The sequence below is a fragment of the Panthera onca genome, chromosome C1 (genome assembly GCF_046562875.1).
Source record: "Panthera onca isolate mPanOnc1 chromosome C1, mPanOnc1 haplotype 2, whole genome shotgun sequence".
Taxonomy (NCBI): Eukaryota; Metazoa; Chordata; class Mammalia; order Carnivora; family Felidae; genus Panthera; species Panthera onca.
Genome location: NC_138346.1, coordinates 28,781,846 through 28,794,187, shown reverse-complemented (window position 1 = coordinate 28,794,187; position 12,342 = coordinate 28,781,846). Strand labels below are relative to the sequence as shown.

The 12,342-nt window shown below is 42.4% G+C and overlaps 1 protein-coding gene across 2 annotated transcripts in view; it reads left to right on the top strand.

Annotated features, from left to right (window-relative positions):
• Positions 1 to 686: 686 nt before the first annotated feature.
• CCNYL1 (cyclin Y like 1) overlaps positions 687 to 12,342 on the top strand; it is a 36,780-nt gene continuing 25,124 nt past the window's right edge. The window contains exon 1 of one of the 2 annotated variants that reach the window (XM_060623226.3): positions 687 to 1,306. In XM_060623226.3, coding sequence (XP_060479209.1) covers positions 1,081 to 1,306 — 226 coding nt within the window. In that variant the 5' untranslated portion in view covers positions 687 to 1,080. The remainder of the gene's footprint in view (positions 1,307 to 12,342) is intronic. The other variant, XM_060623224.3, reaches the window with a different exon arrangement.

Here is a 12,342-nt window from a genome sequence, read left to right as displayed (position 1 = left end):
CGTGCTTTATGGGTTGTTGGCCAAAGAAGGGAAATCTGGAAACTCCTGCCATCAAAGGGGGAAGCAGAGGGGAGAAAAGCGAGTCGGTGAAACCCAGCGTTTCCGGGCCGGGAGGGACGAGTTCGTTCCTTATTTTAGTGAGAAAGAAGTGAAGGGTGACGTGTCCTCGGGTCTCACTCAAGACACAAAGCCACAGCGCTCTACTGAGAGGAGGACCAGGGCTCCGGGGGTTGCTGTGGTCAAGTTGCAGGCGAAAACTAACGTTTGGAAGGCAAGAGAGGAGGAGCGTTTAGTTACAAAAATGGTTCAATTCGGGGGGAACTAAGTTCGGTGGCCGATCAAATGAGTCAGCTGTCACACCCGGTGAAATCGGGTTGCTAACGGAATCGGCTCTTTACTAACGAGACTTTCTATAACGCCCACCGACCCGGGACGGCTTAGAGTAACTAACGCCCGGTGCGCTTCCCACGGGACCGGAAAGCTCCGGGCTGCGCTAGATGAATGGAAACCGGAGTCGGCGGCGCGCCGCGCGGGGGGCGGAGCAGCCGCGGGGCGGGGCGGGGGCGGGGCACTGCGAGTCACGTGCCTCCGCTCCGAGGCGGGCGCGTGGAGGGAACTCTGGGTGTGATTGGTGCCTCGTAACCAGGTGACCGCAGAATGTGTTCCGGTTGGCAGGCGCCAGCCAGGCCAGCGGACGGCAGTCGGGAGGTGGTGGCGGAAGGAGGAGGAGCTCCGACCGCGCTCTCTGCCGGCAGTGGCTGCGCCTCTCAGCGCTCGTCGGGTCCCCACCCCTTTTAAATAAGCCGGGCTGGTCGCCGCCCTCACAGACTAGTTGGCTCGGGGGAGGCGGCGGCGGCGGCGGCGGCGCGGCGGCGGGGGTGCGGCCGGGGCCGGAGCCCTGCCCGGGGCCCGGCGGCGGGGCGTACCGGCGGGCAGCGGGCGAGGCCGCGCCTGCATGCGCGGCACAGCCCCGGCGTAGCCCGGGGCTGCCGGTGCCGACCGCGCCATTGTTGGGGGAGGGGGCAGCTGCTGAGCGCGGCGGAGTCGGGGGCGAGCGCAGGCGAGGAGTAGAGGCGCCCCATGGGGAACACGCTGACCTGTTGCGTGTCCCCCAATGCCAGCCCCAAGGTGGGCCGGCGCACGGGGCCGGCGGAGGCAAACTACGAGTCTGAGATCTACGAGGCGGCGGCCGGGGACGCGGTGGCAGTAGCCCCGGCGCCTGCTGCCGTGGAGCCCGCCGAGTTGGATTTCGGAGCCGGCGAGGGCCACCACCTGCAGCACATCAGCGACCGGGAGATGCCCGAAGGTGAGGAGGAGGCGGGGCCCTCTTGTTCCTCTCGGGGGCCGGTGCTGTCCGCTCTCTGGCAGACCGCTGGCCTGCGCCGCCCCCGGGGTCCCCCGGGACCGAGCCGCCGCCTCGGGCTCCTTCCTGCCCGGAGCGGGCTTTCTCAGGGCTGGGCGCCGGGGATGAAGGCTGGCTCTGCCTGGCGTCCCCATCCTTTCTTCTTTCCCCGTCGTGTCCGGCCAGTTTCTCTCCCTCTTCCCTGCCCGAACGCCTAGTTCTTTCCCGTATTCCCGTTTCCCAGCGCGGCCTGAGACCGTCCAGTCCGCAGCCCTTTCCTGTTTGGGGGTCTCCTGGACGTCTCCGGAGACTTTATAAAGACTCTTTTGGTATACGCGCTCCCCTTTCTCGGTGGAAATGTAAATACCCCAACTTGGGAGCATCCACCTCATCTCCCTATCCTTACCTAAGTAAAGGGACCAAGTAAGGGCCTGATGGTACCCTTCCTCCTACCATTAAGGTAGTTGACACGCGGGACGATTCAGACGAATTGTAGGAAATTCAAAATAGAGATTGGCTTGCGAAAGTCTATGCGGTGTTCTTAAGTAGGCTGCTTCCAGTAGCCTCGATGGAAACTGCCTAATTCTAACTATATTTTGAAGACGGAAGGAAAATGATGGCAGAAGAGACTTGAACTCATTGTGAACAGTGTGAAATGTTACTGCCAGGGCTGCGAGAATATAGTTTTTTGTTTCTTGTTTTCCTTTTACCGAACGGAGAACCCAGGGAGTTTAAAATTCCCACTTTGGCACAAAAGTGTCTTCTGCTCTATCTCAGTGATTTAACAGACTTAACTTACATGCTGCCAGTTCTAAAAATGAGCGGGGCAGTGGTTCATGAGGCTATTGGTAGAAAGTTTCCAAAGAGAAAAAACCATAAATTTAGACCTTAATTTGTAATATAAACGTTTGGCAGTTAAAGTGTCAGATCTTGTACAGAATGTTTGTCTCCATGGCTCCCTCTCCTTCCTCTCCCCTCCTGCCAATAGAATCCTGTTCAACTTTAAGAATGTTGGGGTAAAAGTTCTTCAGACTAAACGGTTGGGGGAGGGGGGAGGGCAAAGAGGAAGTGTTTGATTTTTGCCTCTGGAATTTTGGAAAGGGAGGACTAGGTAAAAATAATTCTGAGTAACAACGTGGCTCTTTAATAACCATGTGGCTCTTTAATGAGTCTTATGTTCTTTGAAGTAGAAAACATTGTATCATAAAGATGTTAAAGCCCCATTAGCCCATTCGTTTCATTTAAATGCCACAGCTTATAGAGGAAATGTCTTACAGCTCTTTTTCTAAAACTTCAGCGGGGCTCTTAAGAATTATAATAATTAAGCCTGTGGATTCACCCATATGAGGGACATGGCTTTGTAATGGGGAAGTACTGCTTTTTCAGAATATTCAAATATTGTAAAAGAATGAACAAATTAAATGAATTAATTGGACGTTTAAACACAAAGCATGTGAATACTTGTGAAAACTTCTATTCTGCTTGGTGTTGAAAGGTAAGCTTCTGAGTGATTTTACAAACTAGTTAGTAGATGGGTAGTGTTGGATGAGAGACCAAATGGGACCTTTACATAATTCTTTTAAGATTTACAGCACATTTTCATGTCAATCTCATTTGGCCCTTCCGACTACAAATAAGGCTGCAGGTATTCTCCCCATGTTGCTAATGAGGAAAGAGAGACCCAGAGATGGGCAATGACTGTGTAACACAACTACAAAACAGAAGAGACTGACATGGAGGTGACAGATTGCTGGGTTCAGCTCTTGTACAGCTCTCATAGTCAGCTCTCACCTTATTTATACATAAGGTAGACCTATCCCAACGTAGTCATCATGATTGTTTCCATTCAAGGTTGATTGTTCACAACTCAAAGCAACTTTTACCTCTCTCTCCTGTCTGTACATTCATTACAATAGGTAAGACTAGATAAAAGTGGAAGCCATGAACCTAGATTAACCTGTCAGGGAAACGGGTTGATGCATTTTAAAGAGTTTGTTCTGGTGACCTCAAATTGAAGCCAAGAGTACGCTGGACAGAGGAACGTTAGGAAAAGCAGATGAGAAGGATGACTGGGAGGCTTAGTCGGTTAAGCATCTGACTCTTGGTTTTAGCTCAGGTCATGATCTCATGGTTTGTGAGTTCGAGCCTCACATAGGGCTCTGTGCTGACAGTGTAGAACCTGCTTGGGATTCTCTCTCTCTCCCTCTCCCTCCGTTCCTCCCCTGCTTGTGCCCCCTCCCTCTCAAATAAGCTTAAAAAAAAAGAAAAGCTGATGAGGTAAGGTACCTTAAGCATAGGACTGTAAGGAGTATTAAACCAAAAAAGTTAAAAAAGTTTGTAAGTATAGAGTTTACCCTTTATGTTTAACATGATAGTTTAAATTTCATTTCAATTTGTCTTAAATTTTTCTTTGAAATTCAATAAACTGATAAGAGAACTCTCAATTTCAGCATTTGCCTATTAGATTTCCATAGAAACAAGGTCAGAACACTAACTCTAAAGTGCAGGCACATTGAAAGTTTGCTTTTAATGTCTTTATTTCAAAAATTTTATATCAGTTTCCCTGGAAACTAAGAAATACCTACTTAGATATAAAGCATTTTGGCTTTTCTATGATGAAGAATTTATTTACTTCATTTCTTAGACAAAAGTCATCCATAGATAATGCTGTGCCTTGTTTTTCTCAAACATTTCAGAAAAATGTGATTTCTTCAAACCTTTTCAAAGGGATATTCTAAGAACCTAGCATAGATTTCAGATAGACTCAAAAGAATTTTTCTTTTTAAAAAAATTTTTTTTTAACATTTATTTATTTTTGAGACAGAGAGAGACAGAGCATGAACGGGGGAGGGTCAGAGAGAGAGGGAGACACAGAATCTGAAACAGGCTCCAGGCTCTGAGCTGTCAGCACAGGGCCCGACGCGGGGCTCGAACTCACAGACCGTGAGATCATGACCTGAGCCGAAGTCGGACGCTTAACCGACTGAGCCACCCAGGCGCCCCTCAAAAGAATTTTTCTAGGTGCACCTGGGTGGCTCAGTCGGCTAAGCATCCCACTCTTGGTTTCTGCTCAGGTCATGCTCTCGTGGTTTGTGAGTTCGAGCCCTGCTTTGGGCTCTGTGCTGGTAGTGCAGAGCCTGCTTGGGATTCTCTCTCTTTCTGCTCCTCCACTGCTCACTGTCCTCTTTCAAAATAAACAAACATTGAAAAAAGATTAAAGAATATCTCCACTACCTTGCCTTTACCTAACCCTGTATCTACTCTAACTGGTGTATCAATGACACAAAATAAGATACTAAAGTCCTATTATCCAATTTTATTGTTACTCACCACCTTTTCATACAGTCTTTTATGTTCTGACCTTACAGGCCTCACTGATTTGCTGGCCAGAGTGCTCTCTGAAGTGACCCCTTCTTCCCCCTTCCCCCGAGGAGTGAGTAGGGAAGGAATTGGCAATATGATGTGGAAAAACCTCTGAGCAACGGATCTTTCCTCTTTCCAGTAGCTATTTTAAACCCTCCTTTTTTTTTGTTTTTTTTGGGGGTTTTTTTTTTTGGCTTTTTTAAATGACAATAAGCATTTGATATAAAAGATTTAGAAAATATAAAAAAGTCATTCACTTAGAATATCCAGAACTTTTATTAATATTTTGGCATTTATTCTTCCTAAATGTGCTGTATGTGTATAAACATAACATTTTGTTTATTTAACAAAAATGAGCTAACTCTTCATGTACTGCTGTATAGCATTTTGTTTTAAAGGAAAGCAACGACCTAAAGCTCCTAGCACTGTGCTTGATGCCTAGAGAGCACTCTAGGATATATTTCCGTGCAGCTGCACGTAGCTCGACTACATGCCTTTTCATAACTGTGTAGTGTACTGTTGAATGGTGGGAGCACCATTCATTTACCTACCCCTTATGGTTGGGCATCTTTTATAGTAAAACAGTATACAATCCCATTATTATGCTTTATTCAGGGGGCACAGATAAAAACTGGTGCATTGTACCTCCCTTTAGAATTCAGATGGTATATGGAAATTAAGTCTTATGACTTAATTAAGTCTGCAGGATGAGTCCTTTTGTAGGTAAAGTAGTTTAACACTGAATGTCCTTATACTGAATTACAGTTACCATTGGTTTTTCACTGGATGTTAGAATTCCTCTTTTAGATTTTTGTGGTTCTTGGTAGCCTGTCTTGTGTCTTTAATTCTGAATAACTACTACGCTAAGAGATCTGAAAGTAATGCCAGTCTAAGATGACTAATCAAAAGAAGCATTAGAAGAAATCTTAGTAGAGATGGGAAAATAGGAAGAAACTTAACTGGTTTAGGGTACACTGAAACAGATGTTTATTGGGCACTGTTCCAGATGCTGGGCAGCCGGTGGTATACATGACAAAGCCCCTACCCTAACTCCTTACATTCTGGAAGGACCTAGGGGCAGACAGCACATGAATAATAAAGAATGTCAGGTAGTGAGGTGCTGAAAGAAAGTGAAAGAAAGCCAAGGATGGGAGGGCAGTTTTGCTTGAAGTGGTTAAAGACGGCTGTTCTCAAGTGACAAGTACACAGCCTTAAAAGTGAGGGGGAGCTGTGGGAGGGTGTAGGACAGGAGGCTTCCTTGCAGAGGTCCTCAGTTGGGAATATGCTTGGTGCAAGCAAAGGACAGAAAGACATGGGCTGGCTCCAGAGTGAGAGGGATGCTATGAGAAATGCCGTGGGTTAAGACCTTGTATGCCTATTGGGCCTTGACTAAAAAACACGGATCTTCGTTTAGTTGTAATGGGAAACCAATGGAGGATTATATGTGGGGGAATGATGTTAATTCTTAAAAAAAAAGAAAGAAAGAAGAAAGAAAAAGAGACTAGCTACTGTGTGAGAATGTGTAATGCAGGCACGGGTTGGAGTCAGGGAGAGCAGGTAGAAGGCTGATGCAGTAGTTTAGGTGAGAGCCAACAGTGAATTGAACAGAAGATAAGGGTCTAAAATATAGGCTGACTTAAATTAAGTGAATTTAAAAGGCAACAAACGTATGGATGGGCAAGTCACAGGAAAAGAAATGCAGATAACCTTTAAACATATTTTTACGCATAGAAGAAATGTGAAATAAAACTATACTGTAGTTTCTCTCCTTTTGGGAGAAAATCCATTGATGCTACATTCTTTGGTGAGGCTGTGAAGAAATAATCATGTATTGCTGGTGAAAATGCAAAGTGGTTTTACTCCGTGAAAGAGAAATTGGCACAATCTCACAACACTGCAGGTACATTAAATCCAGAAATCCTACTCTAAGGAATTTATTCTGAAGATATACCCCACAGATATGAAACCACATATTCACAAAGGTTTTGTTGCATTATTTTCAAAAGCAAAATATCGTTAGTACCTTGTATGTCCAGTAAGGGGCTAGTAAAATCAAGTGGTGCATCTACATAGTAGATAGCTATGGAGCTGTAAAAAAAAGATCAAGGTCTGTCTTCACTGCTGTGAAGTGATCTCCAGGATATGTTACATGAAAAAAACAAGGAGAGGACATACAGTAATCTGCATGACAGAAACAAGAGAAATGCATATTTGCTTAAAGAAACCAGAATCAATGAGAGAAATTCTTACTGATTGTGTGAGTATTATTCCTTTCCCTTTAGTGGTAGCCAAAGCACATATTTGCTTAAGATGATATTTGGGTATGAGTAACGAGTGGACATTTCATACACTTTCCAGTGAAATGCTAAATATTCACTTTTTGCTTTTGAGTTCATTTTGAAAGCTTTGTCATTTATTGTGCTTTAGATGATATATATATAGATTGCTCTTACATTTCTTTTGCTCCTCACAAAGTTGAGTTACATAGTATAGGAATGATATGTTTTACACATGAGAAGACCGGCTTTGAGAGGTATAAATTGAGTTGTCCCAGTTTTAACAATGAGACAGTAGATCAGGAATGTAAATTAAAGATACATGGTCTATACGAATAGAATTTATTGAATGACTCATCATGCGGGCTACTGTGGGATACTATTTTTTTTTTTAAGAGTTTATTTTTAAGTAATCTCCACACCCAGCATAGGTCTCAAACCTACAACCCCGAGATCAAGTGTCACATGCTCTATACTGAGCCAGCTAGGTGCCTCTGTATACTACTTTTTTTCTCACTCTTTTGTGCATGTGTGTATTAAAATAATTAAGCTTTAGAATTAAAATATTAACATTGCACAATGTAAAATGAAATAGAGGTAACTTGCAACCCAGAAATGTTCTTAAAAGTTCAGGAAACTGAGAAAAAAATACTCTTTAGAAATATATAAAGGAAGAAAGGTGTACTTCACTGTATGAAATGTCACATCTCAGTTAGAGTCACCAAACCATGGGTTGAGGGTTAAAACAAGGCAAGACTGAGAAGCAAGGTAGAGTCAGGTACAGTAGTTTGAAAGCCAGAGTTAGAAGGATTGTCAGAGGCTAGGAAGTGGAAGGAGAGCTCAAGCAAGGAGTAGATTGGGGGATGCGGGAACACGCTGTGTGCCCTCTGGTGACGCAGGCCAGCTCAAGGCCATACGGTAGAAATTACCTGACTGGGGTGGAAAAGTGTGGACTCAGATAAAATCATCAGTGTACATGGCAATTGTAAGACTTGAAATGTTTTTGTTAATGGGCCATAAAATGAATGCACGTACAGTATAAGGATGATAGTGTAGTTCAGTAAATGCAGGAAGCCTTAAGTGAACAGGTACCCAGCGGTTAGCCCAGAAACTGCTGACATCTTCTATTTTAATTGTGATATATTGAAATCAATATATTGAAATCAATCGCTTTGTGAAATATGCTGCTCTGTCAGGTCGTTTCCTGGTCACTGCCTTCTCCCTCTAATATTTTGACAAGGAAAAATCATTTACTGACAGTTTCTAGTTGCCTAATTTTGCCACATTTAGCCTCTAATAATGCATTTCCTTTATTCTAAGTTGCCTGTGTTTTCACATTTTTAACATCTGTGCATTGTATAACTGATAGAATCTTAGGGGAAAAGCAGTATTGGATGTCAATGGTTTTACAGATTTCCTCTGTATTTATATTAAGACCCAAGTTTAATTTTTTTCTGAAGTTCTACTTTTCCTGCTTCAACCTGTCATGCTGTCAAATTAAGTTGCAATTTAAATTGATTTAAAAAAAAAGTGATGGGTATTAAAATACAGTTTTAATCATAACCTCTAATCATGAACTCAGGAATATTTCTCTTAGGTTAAAAACATTCGTGGGGCGCCTGGCTGGCTCAGTCTGAAGAGCATGTGAGTCTTGATCCTCGGGGTCATGGGTTCAAGCCCCACGTTGGGTATAGAGATTACTTAAAAAATTCTTAGAGGTGTCCAAAGAAATAATTTTGGGCTAGATTCACATACAAGATGTATAGTAATTTCATGCCATCTCTCTCACTGCGTGTGCTTGCATGAATATGTGAGTGCATGTTGGTGGGAGGTGGTAATGCTTTGCTTAATAGTTGGCAGTATGACCTTTGTGATAGTATGATTTTGCATAGTTATCTTAGGTGCTTGAGAAGACAGTAATGGACAGCACGGAAATGTGTGTGTGTATCTGAGTTTACAGTCTAGTGGCTTAAATATCCATTCTATAAAGCAGCAATGTGGTTTTTGTCATTGGCAAAAAGTGCAGGTTATATAGACAACTGTCGCCGGCTAAAGACAGAAGGTTACTATTTTCCGAAAACCTCATGCAGACTGACAACATCAGGGTCTTAGTAGGTGTAATACGTACAGTATATACAAATCATAGCAACTCACCAAACTGGCAATAGCACTGTTAACTGTGGGGAAAATAGTCAAACTGTGTAATCAGAGAAATGCAAATTAGAGACTGTAGACTTCCTCATTTTTATCAGTAGGAATCTTTTCTTTCAAGTAATCAAAGCCCGGGTAGGAGCTGAAACTGGTAGAGTTGATAGCATTATACACTAATATCCCTTCCCCCCCCCCCCCCCCCCCCCCCCCCCCCGCCTTTCTTTAGAAAGCAACTCAGCAATACTTTGAGCCATGACAATGATCTAAACTTGTGGCCTAGTCATCCTATTTTGGAGATCTTTCCTAAGGAGATAAAAAACAAAATTGTTTTTTAAAAACTTTGTATATGAAGATTTCCCTCATAATATAAGAAGTTTGTAAGCACCTAAACCCTAAGAATAGGGGATTGGCTAAGTAAAGTATAGGAATAATGCTTGGTAGGCCATTGTATATACATTAAACAATAAATATACTGGAATGGGGTAAAGATCACTTGTCAATAACAAAATAGGACATAAATGGTACACTGATTACAGTTGTTTTTCTGTTTTTTTTTTTCTTTAAAGCGTATAAGTAACAAAGTAATGGTTGTGAGTTTATGAGTAATTTTTAAACAAAGTATTATTTTGACTTTTGTAAATTTGTGTTCATGATATTTGTTAAAGGAGTGAGCAAGTGACTTTTATCTATTTGCACCTTTAATGTGATTATCATTACTGCCGATTAACCAGATCCCTTTCAGTGACAAATTAAAATTGATCTTAAAAATTTTTAAAAACAATATTGACTCCTATAACCAGAGTTCATGGAGTAAACTGGGTACCACTTGACCCAGGAATTAAATGGCCTTCTTAGAACCTGTCTCAGTTCTGCTCTCTTCTCTTGATATCTCCTAGCAAGGTACCCCTCCCCCAATGCTAGCAAAGGAAACATGGGACAGCTCCAGGCTAGCTGGGAGCCCACAGCTTGGCCTTGCTCAGTGGTTCTTTGGAAGTCCCAGGGCACATGCCACCCTAGAACTCTAGGTGGAGTAGGGGCAGTGCCAGTTTCCTTCTTGTCGCTTGGGCTAATTTTGCTTTGTTCCTGCACGTTGCCATTTCTTTTATCCCAGCTCTTGATTTTTGTACTTAGATCGGTAGTAGAACATCTTGGTTTGGGGTGTATGTACATGTGTAGCCTGCTTCTTCTCCTTTGATTCTGGTACTTCTTTTTCCTGGATTTAATTTTTTTTAACTTAAAAAAATTTTTTTTGAGTTTATTTACTTTTGAGAGAGAGAGAGCATGAGGGAAGGGCAGAGAGAGGGGGAGAGATAGAACCCCAAGCAGACTCTGCACTGTCAGCATGGAGCCTGATGTGGGGCTTGAACTCATGACCTGAGCCAAAACCAAGAGTTGGATGCTTAACCAGCTGAGCCACCCAGGCACCCCTAATTTTTTTTCCCAATTTTAAAAAATGTTTATTTTTGAGAGAGAGAGAGTGGGCGAGAGCAGAGGAAGTGGAGAGAGAGAGGGAGATGCAGAATCAAAGCAGGCTCCAGGTTCTGAGCTGTCCGCGTGGAGCCTGATGTGGGGCTCAAACCCACAAACCGTGAGATCATGACCTGAGCCGAAGTCGGATACTTAATTGACTGAGCCACTCAGGTGCCCCCCCATTGAAAAGATTTAATTAAACTTCTGTGGTGCTATAGGCACTGATACATAGTATGTTTACTTCTGCAAACATTTCTGTTTATTTTTTGGATTCAAATGCAGTATATTTGCTTTCTTTTTGGTAGGAAGTTGGTCATGAACTCTTTTGGAAGCTTTAGGTTAGAGGCAGCTGTGAGAGTCTTTGTCGCTTTGAGCACAGCTGAATTCATTTATTTTCCCAATAGCTGACACTGTCTCATTTTTCAAATATGTGAAAAAAGTTTAATTTTTATGGGTCTTTTACATAAAAATGTTGAATAAGTTTCTCAAGCAGTTTTAACAAACTTCAAATTCAGTGAAGGAATTTCCATGAAGAACAAAGCTATGTTTAGCTATGTAAATTTCTAGTGCTGGCAGCACCATTAAAATGGATGGTTCAGATTCCTGTTAAACCAGGAAGTCCCAAATGATGTTTGTGCAAGATTCTAACTATATTACTTGGAGGAAAAAAGGATTCTAGGTAGATAAATTTTATGAAATGCCGAATTAGACAGGATTCACTGTAAGAATGATTAGTTTTTAATATATCATTGGATATTTTGATTCTCTAATAGCCACAGATAGTGTTTAAAGAAAAAAAAATTTAATGTTTTATTTTATTTTTTGAGAGATGGAAGGAGACAGAGCATGAGCAGGGTAGGGGCAGAGAGAGAGGGAGACACAGAATCTAAAGCAAGCTCCAGGCTCCAAGCTGTCAGCACAGAGCCTGATGCGGAGCTCAAACCCACCAACGCGAGATCATGATCTGAGACAAAGTCATATGCTCAAAAAAAAAAATTTTTTTTTTGATTGGACTGCCAACACCCCTTTTAAAAACAGAACAATTATTATGTGGTTTCTTAACCATACTCTGTCAGGGTCTTGGTCCAGTTTCTCACAAGATTGACTAAATGCTTTGAGATGGACATTGCTGAGTGTCATAAAGTTTTGTGGGTTTTTTTTTTCCTTTTTAAGAGAATTTTGAGTGGTTCTTACAAAGGTTGTTGCAATATGAAAGTCATTTATTTGATAGAAATATCAAGCTGTCTTGTCAAACACAATGAAGTAACCCAAAAATATATTTCAGAGCTTAAAAAGAGCAAAGATTATATGGAACCAGACAAAACCTATTTGTGCATTTCCTATTTCTTTCTCAAACTACTTTGCTTACCAGACTGTCACTAAACATCTTGAGGAAATGCAGGGATCATTTTGTTTGGAATCTTAGACACACCAGAGGTTTTTTGTTTTGTTTTGTTTTTTATATGACAACTTTGTTTCCCATATGGTGGCAAACCTTGTTCTGTGAAAATTCAAGGACCTGTTTTTGTATTCTTGCATGAATAGAGAGACTTTTTCCCACCTTGGTGCAGGATGGACTATAGACAGACATACCTTTTACATAGGCATGGAAAAAATTTTTTACAAGTAGCCTCATGATCTGCTCCAGAAAGTAGTCTTATTGAAGCCCCAAATGAATCATGCAGCATGGACAGAAGAAGCAAGAGTCTGGCTTTAGAAATCAAGGGCAAAAGTTAAAAA